At 41.8% G+C, this 19,740-nt stretch overlaps 1 protein-coding gene across 1 annotated transcript; it reads right to left on the minus strand.

Moving 5' to 3' along the window:
• Positions 1-15,037: 15,037 nt before the first annotated feature.
• Positions 15,038-19,477, minus strand: LOC134640083 (peroxisomal membrane protein PEX13-like). The gene is made up of 4 exons (XM_063491673.1): positions 19,377-19,477; positions 16,250-16,473; positions 15,738-15,860; positions 15,038-15,569 (listed from the first exon to the last, which is right to left on the minus strand). Exons 1-4 carry the CDS (start codon positions 19,388-19,390, stop codon positions 15,448-15,450), a joined length of 483 nt encoding a protein of 160 aa, XP_063347743.1. The 5' UTR covers positions 19,391-19,477; the 3' UTR covers positions 15,038-15,447.
• Positions 19,478-19,740: the final 263 nt, after the last annotated feature.

Below are 19,740 nucleotides of genomic sequence, written 5' to 3' on the forward strand. Positions count from 1 at the left end.
CATTAAAGATTGCCACTAGAAGAATTGTAAAGTGCACACATAAGAAGCCATACTGGGAAATTGTCTTCTCTGCGTTTTCCAAAGAAGACAGTCCCAAAGCCTCCTTCACCCAGCTTATCCTGCTCTTCGTATTTTTCTTCAAAGTCCTCTACAGAGAGACAAAACTAACACAGGGGTTGTGATTAGTTGTATGTAGGAAAGCTGACTTTGCCTCAATGTACACATTCATACAGTCTTTGTTAGAAGCTTCCTAGTGATTAGCAGATGGATACCAGCTAAACTCTGAGAGCTTGGGAAAGAGGCTCTATCACTGCAGGTGTGGTGTGAACTTACCTATGTACTTCTTACCTTTAGTGTGACTTTTGTATGTGCTGTGTGTATCTGACTCGTAGACGGAGCAGCTGGCCTCCTCCTGTGAGCTTGATGTCTTGCTCTTTTTACTGCGTGGTTGTTTTGTTCCATCGCTGCTTGACTTTCCTTTGCTGCTCTTCTTTCTGAAAGCAGCTGCAAAAACCAAAACCAATTAGACCTCTGAACTCCACACAGGCCTACAGATGATCAATAACTGTAAAACAAAAAATCTCTGAATGTCTCACTTACACTTCTCCAAGACAAGATGGCTGAGGCCTGGGGTTGGACTTTTGCTGTCCTTGCTTCTTTTGGAAGCTTTTTCCAGTCTTTCTGTGGCACAATCTTTGCGTTTGGAGCTCTTGATTCGCCCATCTGACGTCCTGTCCTCTATCCTGAGGAACCAGGGATCAGTGTGGCGGTCTGCAGTTTGTACAAAGATCACTTGGTTACTACTGAATCAAAACACCTGAAGTAAAAGCCCCAAATTAACCCTTGGATGCACAACCTACCAATACCTACACTCTTCCAGAAGTGGGGTCAAAAATGACCCCAAATAGAAACAATGCATTTTGCTATAAACTCGGTTGTTATTCTTCAAAATCTTTAAAACGAAGAGTTGTAATATTTTCATATTTGAGGTATTCCTCATAAAACATGTTTGTGACATGAGGCCCTTTGCATTTTTATTTATTTTTTTATTAATTTTAAGAAATTGCAGTTTTTGTATCACTTGTATCACTTTTGTATGCTTGCTCTGCATATACTGCAGAAGCTGGGTCTTCCCTCTGAAAGGCACAAATTGTTCATCCACTGTAACACAATCACTGAGGATGAATTTCTGCCTGCAGTTGACCAGGAACAGGCCCCATATGTAGCGGAAAGCTGCCATGTGATTTGTTTTCAGTCAGTAGGCTCTGGTCCTCTTGTCATCAAAGTGCAAGAAACGGCGAATATCTTTAAATCTTTGAATTGACATAGTGGCCTTGTACAATGGGTTATGCAGAGGACTCCCAAAAAACACACTGACTGGTACATCCCAGTTCTTCTCACTTCCTGCAAGAATGATCAATCAAATGAAGGCTAGGAGCTTATGTTTGATTACTTTTTTCTACTCTTTTCCCCTGTCAATGGCTACTCTTCATGCCTCCTTGTTTGTGCATGTCAGAACCTCTTCTATTATATTATCAGACATGAACATCTTCCATGCATCTATTGGGGAGACTAAACCCAGGTGCAAGCCCTGGCCGACTAATTCAGAATATTGTGGCTAGAGCAGTAAAAGGGAGGATCATTCTGTTAGACTCAATATCCATTTCCTCTTCAGAGGACTCATCAGAGGACTCCTCTGTATCTGACTGGCCTTGTTCAGTGGGGGGGACAATAGTCTGGGTCCTCTATATCTTAGATGTCAGATTCTGAGTCAGTGCCTCCGATGGGCCCTTCATCCCATCCGTCTTGGATCATTTGTAGGGCAAGGTCTACAGGGATCCTAGCTGGCCTCATAGCAGCCATGTTACTTTAGATATTAAAAAAAACATCAGAAAGGACAATGTTTGAAATGCAGAGGAAATTATAAACAGGGCTGCACATAAATGGTGCGCAGGTGCGCATTCGCTGTCAAAATAAAAGACGCGCACCAGATAAGAAGTTGGAACGCGTGTTTGCGTACATAAGATGTTCTGGAGGAGGACAGACATTTGTTCAGAACTCTTAAGATGTCGAAGAAGCAAGCTCCGTAAGAAATTACTTTGGTGTTCCTCCACCACAAAAGAAGCGCGTATTCTCTGAATTTCCGGGAATACTTTTATTTTGACAGTGAATGCACACCTGCAGACCACTTATGTGCAGCCCTGACTATAAATCATGTATGTTATTGTGTAAAAATTAATTCTTGATCCATCAGAAGTGTAAGTGGGTCAGTCAGAGTTGCTAAGAATGAAAGTTTCATAGAAGATTCCATAGGAACTGCTTGGGGTCATTTTTGACCCCACTTGTGGAAGAGTGGGGTAGTGATACAAAAACTGCATTTTGTTTAAATTAATGAAAAAATAAATAAAAATGCAAATGGCCTCATGTTACAAACATATTTTATGAGGAATACCTGGAATATGAATATATTACAACTTTGCATTTTAAAGATTTTGAAGAAAAACAACCCGTGGGGTCATCTTTGACCCCACGTGTGCATCTAAGGGTTAAGATGAATTTAACAGGTAAAGGAGACTTTACTCACCTAGATATTTACGCACACCCACAGCACGTGGTGTGGTAAAGGTCGGCCAAGATTTTGACCACATGTCAGAAACTGGTTCAAAATTGTACTAAACTCACTTGAACTCTGACTTTGTATGCACTTAGAACTATCACAAGACATTAAAACAAAACATCGGGCATTGATGACATCACAGGAATCTAACATTCTAATCTATGCAAACTGTCTCCAAGGCTACATAATATCAAATTAAATCATAGCAAAGGAGTAAAAAGCAGGATCAGTCTTAGGGTGTATGTTACATGTTTGCCAGTTTGGATGAGTGAGTGCAATACTTCATCGGCCTGTGTTGTAGCAACCTGTTGAACCTGCTGAGAAACTTTTCTTTGTCCACTCTGCCCCAAACTTCACATGCGCCATAAAAGTGGAGGCCTAGAGACCTCTGCATAGTTATTGCAATTAGCATTAGGTTATCAGTATCATCTGATATTCAGTGGCTTGCAAAAGTATTCGGCCCCCTTGAACTTTTCCACATTTTGTCACATTACAGCCACAAACATGAATCAGTTTTATTGGAATTCCACGTGAAAGACCAATACAAAGTGGTGTACACTTGAGAAGTGGAACGAAAATCATACATGATACCAAACATTTTTTACAAATAAATAACTGCAAAGTGGGGACGCCTGGCTGGAAATTCTTACTCAAGGACAACACCATACCATCCAAATGGCAACCCATTTCCAGCTGAGCCATTTAATTGGATATTTCTTCAAATGCTAAGGACACTGGAGGAGAAGGCAAAGAGCAGCTGGAAAGAGCATCTGCCTCAGATAGTACATGCATACAACTGCACCAGGCATGAGGCAACAGGCTTTTCACCCCACTACCTCTTGTATGGTCGACACCCCCGTCTCCTAGTAGACTTAATTTTTGGCCTGTTAGCCAGAGATGGGACTGAAAGACCTCAGAGCTATGCCAGATTTGCGTCTCTACTGTGGTGTCAAATATCAATACCAGAATGTGTGTCGATGTATGTGCATTCATTTGTGCATGCGTGGAGATCTGAGGTTGGCTGGTAGGGTGGACCTCTGTGCATAATCACAAGTGTGTGCAAACATTTCCATGATTGGATTTCTTGGAATTTGGTTTCTTTGGGGGATTTTTTTCAAGTTTTTGTAATGTGACAGGTTAAAGAATTAACATTCAGCTTACCCTCTGAAATGTCAGTGTGCATCTCAGATGTGTTGTTGTCATCAGGGATGATGTGACGTACCAGCCAATCCATCACCGCACCCAGCTGCAAAACTGTGACGCAATCTGCTGTGGTGGCATTAAAGTCCTGCCAGTTTACAGCGGCTGATTTGGTCCCTAAAATCCAGAGAGTAATTATTCATGGTAAGGAATTCATGTGGACACTAAGCGTGTGGGCAGGCAAGGACATTTAAACGGTGAGGCTGACGACCTACCATTTCTTCGTGTGACTGCTTCTGCTCTAAAAGGGACTCCAATGCCAAAATCGATGAATTTGACACATAGAAATGCTGGATGATCAGGCGATGTGTCAAACACAATATTGTCTGGCTTAATGTCTCGATGGAAGACACCCTTGGATTGCATTTCAGCGGCTGCATGTACCAGCTGTCTCATTATGACCTGACAGACAAATGAAAAATACGTTCAAATAATCAGATTTACATTATCCATTAAAGATTGCCACTAGAAGAATTGTAAAGTGCACACATAAGAAGCCACACTGGGAAATTGTCTTCTCTGCGTTTTCCAAAGAAGACAGTCCCAAAGCCTCCTTCACCCAGCTTATCCTGCTCTTCGTATTTTTCTTCAAAGTCCTCTACAGAGAGACAAAACAAACACAGGGGTTGTGATTAGTTGTATGTAGGAAAGCTGACTTTGCCTCAATGTACACATTCATACAGTCTTTGTTAGAAGCTTCCTAGTGATTAGCAGATGGATACCAGCTAAACTCTGAGAGCTTGGGAAAGAGGCTCTATCACTGCAGGTGTGGTGTGAACTTACCTATGTACTTCTTACCTTTAGTGTGACTTTTGTATGTGCTGTGTGTATCTGACTCGTAGACGGAGCAGCTGGCCTCCTCCTGTGAGCTTGATGTCTTGCTGTTTTTACTGCGTGGTTGTTTTGTTCCATCGCTGCTTGACTTTCCTTTGCTGCTCTTCTTTCTGAAAGCAGCTGCAAAAACCAAAACCAATTAGACCTCTGAACTCCACACAGGCCTACAGATGATCAATAACTGTAAAACAAAAAATCTCTGAATGTCTCACTTACACTTCTCCAAGACAAGATGGCTGAGGCCTGGGGTTGGACTTTTGCTGTCCTTGCTTCTTTTGGAAGCTTTTTCCAGTCTTTCTGTGGCACAATCTTTGCGTTTGGAGCTCTTGATTCGCCCATCTGACGTCCTGTCCTCTATCCTGAGGAACCAGGGATCAGTGTGGCGGTCTGCAGTTTGTACAAAGATCACTTGGTTACTACTGAATCAAAACACCTGAAGTAAAAGCCCCAAATTAACCTTTGGATGCACAACCTACCAATACCTACACTCTTCCAGAAGTGGGGTCAAAAATGACCCCAAATAGAAACAATGCATTTTGCTATAAACTCGGTTGTTATTCTTCAAAATCTTTAAAACGAAGAGTTGTAATATTTTCATATTTGAGGTATTCCTCATAAAACATGTTTGTGACATGAGGCCCTTTGCATTTTTATTTATTTTTTTATTAATTTTAAGAAATTGCAGTTTTTGTATCACTTGTATCACTTTTGTATGCTTGCTCTGCATATACTGCAGAAGCTGGGTCTTCCCTCTGAAAGGCACAAATTGTTCATCCACTGTAACACAATCACTGAGGATGAATTTCTGCCTGCAGTTGACCAGGAACAGGCCCCATATGTAGCGGAAAGCTGCCATGTGATTTGTTTTCAGTCAGTAGGCTCTGGTCCTCTTGTCATCAAAGTGCAAGAAACGGCGAATATCTTTAAATCTTTGAATTGACATAGTGGCCTTGTACAATGGGTTATGCAGAGGACTCCCAAAAAACACACTGACTGGTACATCCCAGTTCTTCTCACTTCCTGCAAGAATGATCAATCAAATGAAGGCTAGGAGCTTATGTTTGATTACTTTTTTCTACTCTTTTCCCCTGTCAATGGCTACTCTTCATGCCTCCTTGTTTGTGCATGTCAGAACCTCTTCTATTATATTATCAGACATGAACATCTTCCATGCATCTATTGGGGAGACTAAACCCAGGTGCAAGCCCTGGCCGACTAATTCAGAATATTGTGGCTAGAGCAGTAAAAGGGAGGATCATTCTGTTAGACTCAATATCCATTTCCTCTTCAGAGGACTCATCAGAGGACTCCTCTGTATCTGACTGGCCTTGTTCAGTGGGGGGGACAATAGTCTGGGTCCTCTATATCTTAGATGTCAGATTCTGAGTCAGTGCCTCCGATGGGCCCTTCATCCCATCCGTCTTGGATCATTTGTAGGGCAAGGTCTACAGGGATCCTAGCTGGCCTCATAGCAGCCATGTTACTTTAGATATTAAAAAAAACATCAGAAAGGACAATGTTTGAAATGCAGAGGAAATTATAAACAGGGCTGCACATAAATGGTGCGCAGGTGCGCATTCGCTGTCAAAATAAAAGACGCGCACCAGATAAGAAGTTGGAACGCGTGTTTGCGTACATAAGATGTTCTGGAGGAGGACAGACATTTGTTCAGAACTCTTAAGATGTCGAAGAAGCAAGCTCCGTAAGAAATTACTTTGGTGTTCCTCCACCACAAAAGAAGCGCGTATTCTCTGAATTTCCGGGAATACTTTTATTTTGACAGTGAATGCACACCTGCAGACCACTTATGTGCAGCCCTGACTATAAATCATGTATGTTATTGTGTAAAAATTAATTCTTGATCCATCAGAAGTGTAAGTGGGTCAGTCAGAGTTGCTAAGAATGAAAGTTTCATAGAAGATTCCATAGGAACTGCTTGGGGTCATTTTTGACCCCACTTGTGGAAGAGTGGGGTAGTGATACAAAAACTGCATTTTGTTTAAATTAATGAAAAAATAAATAAAAATGCAAATGGCCTCATGTTACAAACATATTTTATGAGGAATACCTGGAATATGAATATATTACAACTTTGCATTTTAAAGATTTTGAAGAAAAACAACCCGTGGGGTCATCTTTGACCCCACGTGTGCATCTAAGGGTTAAGATGAATTTAACAGGTAAAGGAGACTTTACTCACCTAGATATTTACGCACACCCACAGCACGTGGTGTGGTAAAGGTCGGCCAAGATTTTGACCACATGTCAGAAACTGGTTCAAAATTGTACTAAACTCACTTGAACTCTGACTTTGTATGCACTTAGAACTATCACAAGACATTAAAACAAAACATCGGGCATTGATGACATCACAGCAATCTAACATTCTAATCTATGCAAACTGTCTCCAAGGCTACATAATATCAAATTAAATCATAGCAAAGGAGTAAAAAGCAGGATCAGTCTTAGGGTGTATGTTACATGTTTGCCAGTTTGGATGAGTGAGTGCAATACTTCATCGGCCTGTGTTGTAGCAAGCTGTTGAACCTGCTGAGAAACTTTTCTTTGTCCACTCTGCCCCAAACTTCACATGCGCCATAAAAGTGGAGGCCTAGAGACCTCTGCATAGTTATTGCAATTAGCATTAGGTTATCAGTATCATCTGATATTCAGTGGCTTGCAAAAGTATTCGGCCCCCTTGAACTTTTCCACATTTTGTCACATTACAGCCACAAACATGAATCAGTTTTATTGGAATTCCACGTGAAAGACCAATACAAAGTGGTGTACACTTGAGAAGTGGAACGAAAATCATACATGATACCAAACATTTTTTACAAATAAATAACTGCAAAGTGGGGACGCCTGGCTGGAAATTCTTACTCAAGGACAACACCATACCATCCAAATGGCAACCCATTTCCAGCTGAGCCATTTAATTGGATATTTCTTCAAATGCTAAGGACACTGGAGGAGAAGGCAAAGAGCAGCTGGAAAGAGCATCTGCCTCAGATAGTACATGCATACAACTGCACCAGGCATGAGGCAACAGGCTTTTCACCCCACTACCTCTTGTATGGTCGACACCCCCGTCTCCTAGTAGACTTAATTTTTGGCCTGTTAGCCAGAGATGGGACTGAAAGACCTCAGAGCTATGCCAGATTTGCGTCTCTACTGTGGTGTCAAATATCAATACCAGAATGTGTGTCGATGTATGTGCATTCATTTGTGCATGCGTGGAGATCTGAGGTTGGCTGGTAGGGTGGACCTCTGTGCATAATCACAAGTGTGTGCAAACATTTCCATGATTGGATTTCTTGGAATTTGGTTTCTTTGGGGGATTTTTTCAAGTTTTTGTAATGTGACAGGTTAAAGAATTAACATTCAGCTTACCCTCTGAAATGTCAGAGTGCATCACAGATGTGTTGTTGTCATCAGGGATGATGTGACGTACCAGCCAATCCATCACCGCACCCAGCTGCAAAACTGTGACGCAATCTGCTGTGGTGGCATTAAAGTCCTGCCAGTTTACAGCGGCTGATTTGGTCCCTAAAATCCAGAGAGTAATTATTCATGGTAAGGAATTCATGTGGACACTAAGCGTGTGGGCAGGCAAGGACATTTAAACAGTGAGGCTGACGACCTACCATTTCTTCGTGTGACTGCTTCTGCTCTAAAAGGGACTCCAATGCCAAAATCGATGAATTTGACACATAGAAATGCTGGATGATCAGGCGATGTGTCAAACACAATATTGTCTGGCTTAATGTCTCGATGGAAGACACCCTTGGATTGCATTTCAGCGGCTGCATGTACCAGCTGTCTCATTATGACCTGACAGACAAATGAAAAATACGTTCAAATAATCAGATTTACATTATCCATTAAAGATTGCCACTAGAAGAATTGTAAAGTGCACACATAAGAAGCCATACTGGTAAATTGTCTTCTCTGCGTTTTCCAAAGAAGACAGTCCCAAAGCCTCCTTCACCCAGCTTATCCTGCTCTTCGTATTTTTCTTCAAAGTCCTCTACAGAGAGACAAAACTAACACAGGGGTTGTGATTAGTTGTATGTAGGAAAGCTGACTTTGCCTCAATGTACACATTCATACAGTCTTTGTTAGAAGCTTCCTAGTGATTAGCAGATGGATACCAGCTAAACTCTGAGAGCTTGGGAAAGAGGCTCTATCACTGCAGGTGTGGTGTGAACTTACCTATGTACTTCTTACCTTTAGTGTGACTTTTGTATGTGCTGTGTGTATCTGACTCGTAGACGGAGCAGCTGGCCTCCTCCTGTGAGCTTGATGTCTTGCTCTTTTTACTGCGTGGTTGTTTTGTTCCATCGCTGCTTGACTTTCCTTTGCTGCTCTTCTTTCTGAAAGCAGCTGCAAAAACCAAAACCAATTAGACCTCTGAACTCCACACAGGCCTACAGATGATCAATAACTGTAAAACAAAAAATCTCTGAATGTCTCACTTACACTTCTCCAAGACAAGATGGCTGAGGCCTGGGGTTGGACTTTTGCTGTCCTTGCTTCTTTTGGAAGCTTTTTCCAGTCTTTCTGTGGCACAATCTTTGCGTTTGGAGCTCTTGATTCGCCCATCTGACGTCCTGTCCTCTATCCTGAGGAACCAGGGATCAGTGTGGCGGTCTGCAGTTTGTACAAAGATCACTTGGTTACTACTGAATCAAAACACCTGAAGTAAAAGCCCCAAATTAAGATGAATTTAACAGGTAAAGGAGACTTTACTCACCTAGATATTTACGCACACCCACAGCACGTGGTGTGGTAAAGGTCGGCCAAGATTTTGACCACATGTCAGAAACTGGTTCAAAATTGTACTAAACTCACTTGAACTCTGACTTTGTATGCACTTAGAACTATCACAAGACATTAAAACAAAACATCGGGCATTGATGACATCACAGCAATCTAACATTCTAATCTATGCAAACTGTCTCCAAGGCTACATAATATCAAATTAAATCATAGCAAAGGAGTAAAAAGCAGGATCAGTCTTAGGGTGTATGTTACATGTTTGCCAGTTTGGATGAGTGAGTGCAATACTTCATCGGCCTGTGTTGTAGCAACCTGTTGAACCTGCTGAGAAACTTTTCTTTGTCCACTCTGCCCCAAATTTCACATGCTCCATAAAAGTGGAGGCCTAGAGACCTCTGCATAGTTATTGCAATTAGCATTAGGTTATCAGTATCATCTGATATACAGTGGCTTGCAAAAGTATTCGGCCCCCTTGAACTTTTCCACATTTTGTCACATTACAGCCACAAACATGAATCAGTTTTATTGGAATTCCACGTGAAAGACCAATACAAAGTGGTGTACACTTGAGAAGTGGAACGAAATTCATACATGATACCAAACATTTTTTACAAATAAATAACTGCAAAGTGGGGACACCTGGCTGGAGATGCTCACTCAAGGACAACACCATACCATCCAAATGGCAACCCATTTCCAGCTGAGCCATTTAATTGGATATTTCTTCAAATGCTAAGGACACTGGAGGAGAAGGCAAAGAGCAGCTGGAAAGAGCATCTGCCTCAGATAGTACATGCATACAACTGCACCAGGCATGAGGCAACAGGCTTTTCACCCCACTACCTCTTGTATGGTCGACACCCCCGTCTCCTAGTAGACTTAATTTTTGGCCTGTTAGCCAGAGATGGGACTGAAAGACCTCAGAGCTATGCCAGATTTGCGTCTCTACTGTGGTGTCAAATATCAATACCAGAATGTGTGTCGATGTATGTGCATTCATTTGTGCATGCGTGGAGATCTGAGGTTGGCTGGTAGGGTGGACCTCTGTGCATAATCACAAGTGTGTGCAAACATTTCCATGATTGGATTTCTTGGAATTTGGTTTCTTTGGGGGATTTTTTCAAGTTTTTGTAATGTGACAGGTTAAAGAATTAACATTCAGCTTACCCTCTGAAATGTCAGAGTGCATCTCAGATGTGTTGTTGTCATCAGGGATGATGTGACGTACCAGCCAATCCATCACCGCACCCAGCTGCAAAACTGTGACGCAATCTGCTGTGGTGGCATTAAAGTCCTGCCAGTTTACAGCGGCTGATTTGGTCCCTAAAATCCAGAGAGTAATTATTCATGGTAAGGAATTCATGTGGACACTAAGCGTGTGGGCAGGCAAGGACATTTAAACAGCGAGGCTGACGACCTACCATTTCTTCGTGTGACTGCTTCTGCTCTAAAAGGGACTCCAATGCCAAAATCGATGAATTTGACACATAGAAATGCTGGATGATCAGGCGATGTGTCAAACACAATATTGTCTGGCTTAATGTCTCGATGGAAGACACCCTTGGATTGCATTTCAGCGGCTGCATGTACCAGCTGTCTCATTATGACCTGACAGACAAATGAAAAATACGTTCAAATAATCAGATTTACATTATCCATTAAAGATTGCCACTAGAAGAATTGTAAAGTGCACACATAAGAAGCCACACTGGGAAATTGTCTTCTCTGCGTTTTCCAAAGAAGACAGTCCCAAAGCCTCCTTCACCCAGCTTATCCTGCTCTTCGTATTTTTCTTCAAAGTCCTCTACAGAGAGACAAAACTAACACAGGGGTTGTGATTAGTTGTATGTAGGAAAGCTGACTTTGCCTCAATGTACACATTCATACAGTCTTTGTTAGAAGCTTCCTAGTGATTAGCAGATGGATACCAGCTAAACTCTGAGAGCTTGGGAAAGAGGCTCTATCACTGCAGGTGTGGTGTGAACTTACCTATGTACTTCTTACCTTTAGTGTGACTTTTGTATGTGCTGTGTGTATCTGACTCGTAGACGGAGCAGCTGGCCTCCTCCTGTGAGCTTGATGTCTTGCTCTTTTTACTGCGTGGTTGTTTTGTTCCATCGCTGCTTGACTTTCCTTTGCTGCTCTTCTTTCTGAAAGCAGCTGCAAAAACCAAAACCAATTAGACCTCTGAACTCCACACAGGCCTACAGATGATCAATAACTGTAAAACAAAAAATCTCTGAATGTCTCACTTACACTTCTCCAAGACAAGATGGCTGAGGCCTGGGGTTGGACTTTTGCTGTCCTTGCTTCTTTTGGAAGCTTTTTCCAGTCTTTCTGTGGCACAATCTTTGCATTTGGAGCTCTTGATTCGCCCATCTGACGTCCTGTCCTCTATCCTGAGGAACCAGGGATCAGTGTGGCGGTCTGCAGTTTGTACAAAGATCACTTGGTTACTACTGAATCAAAACACCTGAAGTAAAAGCCCCAAATTAAGATGAATTTAACAGGTAAAGGAGACTTTACTCACCTAGATATTGACGCACACCCACAGCACGTGGTGTGGTAAAGGTCGGCCAAGATTTTGACCACATGTCAGAAACTGGTTCAAAATTGTACTAAACTCACTTGAACTCTGACTTTGTATGCACTTAGAACTATCACAAGACATTAAAACAAAACATCGGGCATTGATGACATCACAGCAATCTAACATTCTAATCTATGCAAACTGTCTCCAAGGCTACATAATATCAAATTAAATCATAGCAAAGGAGTAAAAAGCAGGATCAGTCTTAGGGTGTATGTTACATGTTTGCCAGTTTGGATGAGTGAGTGCAATACTTCATCGGCCTGTGTTGTAGCAACCTGTTGAACCTGCTGAGAAACTTTTTTTTGTCCACTCTGCCCCAAACTTCACATGCTCCATAAAAGTCGAGGCCTAGAGACCTCTGCATAGTTATTGCAATTAGCATTAGGTTATCAGTATCATCTGATATATATGACATTTACAGTACAGTACTCACACATGACATAGGAGGGAAGAAATATGAACTTTTTGACATAAATTTGATCACATGAAATTGGATTTTTTTTAAATATCAAACTTTTTCCTTCCGTCATACTTCAGAAATACAATATCTTAAGTTTTGAACATTTGAAAACATTTAAGTTTGCTGGTTGTATTTATAAGATCCTACATGGAGGTGCTCCACAATCATTGGTCAGTCATGTTAAAATCCATTATCAGTGGAAAACAAACCTGATCCTCTACTAGAGGCGATTGTGCAATACCTTTTAGACATAACACTCAGCAAACAGTTGTTACAGAGGGAAAAGGGGACTGGAGATGAGACATGGACATAACTAAGCACAAACAGAACTTGATGGCTGGGGGGGGGAAACACACCTGACAGAAGGAATGGGTCACATGGGGAAAACATGTAAACGAGAGGAGGAGACGGGGGGAAAAAGACTTTACTGAAATACATGAAGGGCCAGGGCTGGGGCAGCCAACCAGTCACAGACAAAGAGCCACATTTTTTACTGTGTCACCGCAAAGAGCCACATCATACACCTGGGCACACATGAACATCACCCATCCATTCCTCTTTCCTGAGTTCAGTTCCGGGTTAGGGTATTGAACTCAGGACCCTAACCCTATCAGGCCGGGGTCTTTGTGTGGAGTTTGCATGTTCTCTCCGGCTTCCTCCCACAGTCTAAAGACATGCAGTTAGTGGGGATCTTCTCACCTTGTTCGCATTAACACAGAGATGCATTGAAGATAACCTTGTGGTTAGTGCCTTCTATTCGATGTACAGACTGAATAATAACACCTTCTAATTAGCATGCAGCCTGTTCTGTCTCCTATTGGTGCTTTTCTACGAGTAATCAGTGCTTGATGTCTTACTAACCTTAACTTATTTCACAACATTGATAACAAACACGCACAAAACAACAACATATCTTATCTAAAAACAACTTGATTGGACCACAGTTTTGATGTTCATCCTACATGTTTATTGAGATTGTCTAATGTCTGCCACGGTATCTTCTCCCACGTCTGCGGACACCGGAGGCCTTGTGGGGTCTCCTGCGTCTGCGAACGGGGCGAGAAGACCTCGCATGTTTGCGTCTATACCTGCGTCGTGGCATTGTCCAAAACGGCGGTACCTGCTCCACGTCACGGGTTCTATTTATGGACTCACCTGGCAACTTTAGTGATGTCACTGCTGATGTTGTCACTGTTGGTGTGACTTCATGACTCATTCATGCCATCTGAACTGTGGTGTAATTATGAGTCACAGGGGGACGTGTATTCATTCACAAAGTTGATAGATAGTTTGGGTCATAACTGAAAGACACAACGATGCAGTCAAATCATTTGGAATTAAATATCTGTAAATTACAAGATTTAGAGGGTTCTGACATCACATCCAGTCTCTCTGCTGTGATTTCAAATATCAATGCCCAAACCCCACCACCGACAAATAACACAGAACACGCAGCCAGTGACGCACCAAACACACACCACGTTTAGTGACCAATAAATCAAGCGCCACAGGTGGTGTAAATGACAGATCAGGGATGTGTAATAATGTTGATTTTTTTCTGTTCTTGTTCCTTTTTACCAAGCTGGGTTTGTTTGTCCTTGTTTCCCTCTCCTGCAGAGTTCCTCCTGACGGAGTTCATAACCCAGTCAAAGATCTGCACGTCACAATGGACTGAGATGTCAACTTCCTCCCACCAAAAAAACAAAAAAAAGTAAAGTCGTCATGCAGCATGAGGACAAAAAGTCATACTACAGCTATTGCACCCTCTAATTTATTAGATTCTTTCAATTATGTTTCATAGGGGCCTCGGAGCACTTCTGCAAACTAAATGAGCTGTGCTGGAACTTACACCATCATGTAACCCAAAAAAGGAAATCTCTTATTCATAAAAAGAAAAAAATGTTTGCTTTGATTATTCCTTGAGAAACTGAATGTCACGGTCCTGGGTCGATGGCCCAGTGTTTTCTGTTTTGTTTTATTAATCTTTGATTTCTTGATGTGTCTTTGTTAGTTCTTAGGTTTTGGTTCTGTGTCCCCGCTGTTCTGTGTTGGTATTGTGCCTCTATATAAATAGCATCATAATTTCATATTTTGTCAGCACTTCCTAGTAGTATGTAACTACACCATAAATGTCAGGGTTTGCGTGTTGAGATATGAATGGAGGACCCAAGATGCAGGCACTGCTGATGTGAGTGAGCTTTATTCATGGAGAGTGACATACAAACAAAGGCGAGGGAGGCGAGAAACAAAACTAAGAAAACCTAAACTGGGAAAGCTGAGAACCAAATAACAAACCTGGACACAAGGGAATGGAGTTAAAACACAAAGGATGACAAGCAGGAAAAACAGCATGGAGGAGCACAGACGGACCAGTAACACACACAAGAGGACAAATGCTATAAATTAGTGAGGGCCCGCTTGAAGCTGACGCTCCGGCGCGTGTGTCAAAAAACACCAACACACCACTTCAGAAGCACTCTGTCGATGCTTGATTCGTTTGGCCACAGTCACGTGATCAGTGATGTCCAATTGTGAATTGTGAATTCCACTGTGTAGAGTGGGCAATCATAATGAAGCAGTTCAGTTTTTTTGTAGATTCAAGCTGCTCTTCATATTTTTGACCACCAGATGTCACCAGAGAGGACTGTGTTAAAAAGCTTCCAGTAATGAATCGTTTTTCAACACAAGCTTCAATGCTTCAGAAAGCTTTGTTTGGCCATCACTACTATAAATACACACAGAGGGAAACGAGGAAACTGCACACAGGAGGGGGACACAGCTGAGCCTAATGAATCTGACGAGACTGAGCTGAAAGACGAGATGGATCATTCAAGTACTGTACATGATGTGGGTAGATGCTGTACGTTTATGGGCTGCAGGAGAGGCACAGATTAGGGTATTTGTGCAGACGAGGTTGTTTGGGGTGCCTGCGTGTTTGCCTGCTGGGCCTGAGCGAGCCTCTCATATCTGTGGCCCGGCGGTCTCTTCTCTTGCTGAGGATCTTAACGTAGTTGGCTGGGACGAGCATGTGGTCTCACCGTCCACACTGGCCAGGAGCCAGCCACGCACACGGGGCTGTAGCTCTAAACACGAGGGAGAGGAAAACACTGTGATAGATGTAAACATGGGGCACGCTCACACAAAAGAAGAGCCCTCATCTGTTAGTTGTAAGATAAGGAAAACAAAAATAGAAGGTTTTGGGTCAAAGCACTCAGAATCAAATGTCCCGCAGCCAGTAAAAAGCTCATCACCTTTAGGAGCGAGGTTGAGCATCTCTCCAGCTCGCATAGAAAGCTCCTCCTGAGAAGCAGCTGTCAAGTCATATTCTCCTCTGGCCACCACGTGGTCGTCCTCCTCGCTCGCCCAGTTAGTGTCTAAACCAAGCAAGGAAACTGAATGAAAGACATTCATAATTTTAACTGGTCTTAACCAAAAACAAGTCCTTCTGCTTTTCCTTACACTTGTAAAGTAACTAATGGCATATGGAGCTATGGTACCCAATTTATTTGCCACAGAGTTACACAAAGGCACATATGATGTCATACAAGCAGACTCATCTTTACACGTGTACTGCAGCCCTGAACATTACCAGGTTCAGATTCTATTATCAAACTTTACAACAGCAGCCTTAATTACTTTAACTCAAAACAATTAGCACCTGCAGCCACTGTCCTGTGTTGAGTACACCTCTCAAAACAACAAAATGTACTCATGTGAATATGTAAGTGCTTGCTGTTCCATCTCTTCCACCTGCTGCACAAACCTGCTGGGGGGGACGTCTTCAAGGTGAGGTGTGTGTCTGTATCCTCCCAGGCTGTAGCCACCACAGATGGAGCTCCCATAGAGGCTGTAAGAGGGGAGAAGGAGCTGTTGGATGGACGGTAGGACTGCTGGACCTGACGAGGGGGCACCGGGGGCGCCATCCTGGGCAGGACAGAAGAGCCAGCAGGGGTGGAGGAGCCTGTAGCTAATCCCAAATCTGTAGATCTGTTTGGTGACAACATAAAGCTAGAATATCAGTAAAATCCACCCATAATTCATTGCAACATTAATTGAGCAAAGCATTAGTTCGAAACGTCATGGAGTCAAGCTAAACCACAAACTGAATGAACAGCTCATAGAGTGGCTCTCTTCCACAGCGTGTCCTTTGTCCTTTCTCCCTCCCCTCAACCCCAACCAGTCCTCAGAGGCTGCCCCTCCCTATACCTGGTTCTGCTGGAAGTTTCTTCCAGTTAAAATGGTGTTTTTCCTTCCCACAGTCACCAAGTGCTCACTCAAAAGGTTTTTTTTTGATCATTTAGTTTTCTCTGTATTACAATAGGGCCTCCACCTTGCAGTATAAAGTGTCTTGAGGTGACTGTTGTTGTGATTAACGCTATATAAATAAACTGAAATTGAATTGAGTCAACACTTCCTCCTGCCTCATCTCCAGCTCTGCTACTCTTCATCTGTACAGACTGTGGAAAATACACAATAAATTCACCATCAACCAGCAGCTAGTGGCAACTTTTAGCATGGGATGTTTTCTGACATGAGCTGACATTATGAACCAGTCAACACACCTTAAATATCATTATCACAGCTCTGATTGTTCAGCTTCTCCAATCTGATGACCATATTCTCTTAACCTTAAAAAGATATGTTGATATGTCCAAAAAAGATAAAGATGTGTCCAGATTTAATTCCATTTCCTCACTTAAAGCGGAAAAAAGTGTCAGGGTGGGGGGACTGATTGAACTGTGATTGTGGAATTTGCCTCACACAGGTGCGTTCACTATTGCTTGTTTGAGAATACTGCTGTATATATACAAATGCTGACTGTACAAACAAACTGTTGTACATATATTTTTAGAATTATCGGAAAATGTTGAGAAAAAGACAAGAAAAAACAATGACTTGCAGCATCAAGCGGAGGAGTTTAATCTTCTCTGGGTCTCGTTTAGGAGTTTGGGGACAGCTGAGCAGAGGACTGACAGATGAAAAAAAATGAGCTTTCTCTAAGGGTGTTGCCTCTCCCTTAAAGACAGGCTGAGGAGTTCAGCTACTCAAAAGGGGCTCAGAGTAGAACTGCTATTCCTTCACGTTGAAGAGAGGCTGATGAGAAAAGGAGAAAGAGGCCCCAGGGCAGACCCAGGACACTCTGGAGAGGCTATATCTCTCAGCTGGCCTGAGGATGTCTTGGTGTTATCCCAGAAGAAGTGGAGGAGGTGGCTGGGGAGAGGGAGATGTGGGCTTCTCTGCTTAGGCTGCTGCCCGGGTAAACCAGTCCTTGATAAGCAGAAGAAAATGGATGGATAACAATAATAAGCAGAAGAAGCTAAAAGACACAGACACAAATTTAAAATAAAACATTATTAGTTATGAATTGAAAGATATAATTATTCAGCTATATAATAACTCAGCTTATAAATATACATGTAGGCATTTTTTTAAAGTAAATTATCGGGCAAAGGAACTGAGTTTGTTGGCAAACAGCAACAGGAAGACAGCAGCTACATTTTCTTCTGAATTGACAGTTAGCAAGTACAGAACAAACAGAAATGCAATTACAATATTTATTTTATTAATTTAACTTATTACCCAGAACTGCAACAAAACAAACAAAAAACGCTCAATTAACAGAAGAGAGAGAAATCTAGCGAGACACTCTGACTAGGAAATGGCCTCAGAGGACCAAACTAGCAGTCAGCCACTTGTACGGCTGTGCAGATAAATAATTAGTTGCCGTTTTTGTTTTGGGGGCTTTTTTTTATTCCTGGGACTTCTGATCCTCTCCAAATACACAGGGAAGTACCTGATGCAGCTAGTTTTGGGTACTACCATCACCAAGCATTTACAAAATCTATTAGAGGATAATAAAGTGTTTTCACCAACTTGGCCCAGAAGAAAAACATATTTTAGCATATAAAATAGCAGTCTCTTCCAAACAAGTCCTTTAGCATGCTGATGTTAAAAAATATCATGTAGAGTAAGACAGGCATAGAGAACAGCACTGACTGGGAGAGGCTTTGAACAGATGACATACTCAGTTCAATTCAACATATAAGACTTTAAGAATGCACAAGCATCTATCAAAAACCTATTTAATCTATCATCTGTGATATTATTATATACAATTAAATAAATATTTAAGAAAAATTGTGTATGTTTCTGTTCTGTGTCCTGTTTGTTTGTATATGTGTCTTTTTGCTGCTGTTACAACCAAATTTCCCCTTGTGGGACAATTAAAGGATTATTCTATTCTAATTATAATGTATTGTTCATCTCCCTTAAATAAACAGGCAGCCTTCAGGTATGAAATATTCATTTGTCTACTGTTTCAGTGGCTGATAGTGCCCCACAGGCCTCAATGTGAGTTTGAAGCCATTATAATGTTTAAGTTGTTTAACGATAAACAGATTTTGAATGAAAGCCACGGAACTTCGGTAGCACAAAAAAGTCTATATTCTTTGTGTCCATATGGATCAGTCATATTACCATTATTTCCCCCTAAGGTTGCCAAAAGCACCAAGTTAATACTTGAAAAAACTGCAGCAATACACAAAAATATAATCAATATTCTGTTTACTTGGTGACAACGCCGCTTTTAGCCTTCAATCAGAAAGCCCTGAGTTGGCTAGTTAAGCATCGGGCTAACGTTTAAAGCTTTCACTTTGGAGAAGTAACTCGCATTACTGCTACTGCTGTGTAATCTTGGTTAAATTCACAGCATATTCCATAAATTACCCTGCAATAACTAACTGTTATAATAGCGGCACCGTATTGCATCACACTGAGTGCATTTCAATCATTTATCCCGCGAGTTTGCTAGCTAGCAAAATAATAAAAACGATTTTAAAAATTAGCATGTGTAACGTACACACTCGAGAAAATGATTTACTAGGACTTACGCAAACTCCCCCATTGTGAAAACGTACAAATCCTTCTTGTATTTTTGGTTTTCCAGCAAACACTCATTAAAACGGCCTCCAGGCACGTTAGTGCACTCACCCCCGACTGTTCGGGGAGGGGGTGGGGGGTCACAAATTGAAACAGACTGACGTGCAGAGCTACAAGGCAGCCCAGGCAGAGAAATGTTGCTTTTAGACTTTTTATTTCTCTATCTGATAAGAAAACTATTCAATCAGATAGTTATTTGTGGTGAATGAAATACAGTTTCAAGACGTTTTAAGCACAAAATCCCAAATAGAAGCACTACAATATTAAAATCCAAGATTGTTCAAGGATTTCAAGCACCCGTACGAAACCTGCATA

This window comes from Pelmatolapia mariae, linkage group LG13, assembly GCF_036321145.2.
Source record: "Pelmatolapia mariae isolate MD_Pm_ZW linkage group LG13, Pm_UMD_F_2, whole genome shotgun sequence".
Lineage (NCBI taxonomy): Eukaryota > Metazoa > Chordata > Actinopteri > Cichliformes > Cichlidae > Pelmatolapia > Pelmatolapia mariae.

What these genes read in the sequence shown, in the direction of transcription:
- LOC134640083 (XM_063491673.1), bottom strand. An exon ending in GAAGACGTCCCCCCCAGCAG is followed by an intron (nt 15,861 to 16,249) that starts GTTTGTGCAGCA and finishes TGCTTGGTTTAG; the next exon opens with ACACTAACTGGGCGAGCGAG. An exon ending in GCTCAACCTCGCTCCTAAAG is followed by an intron (nt 15,570 to 15,737) that starts GTGATGAGCTTT and finishes CCTCGTGTTTAG; the next exon opens with AGCTACAGCCCCGTGTGCGT.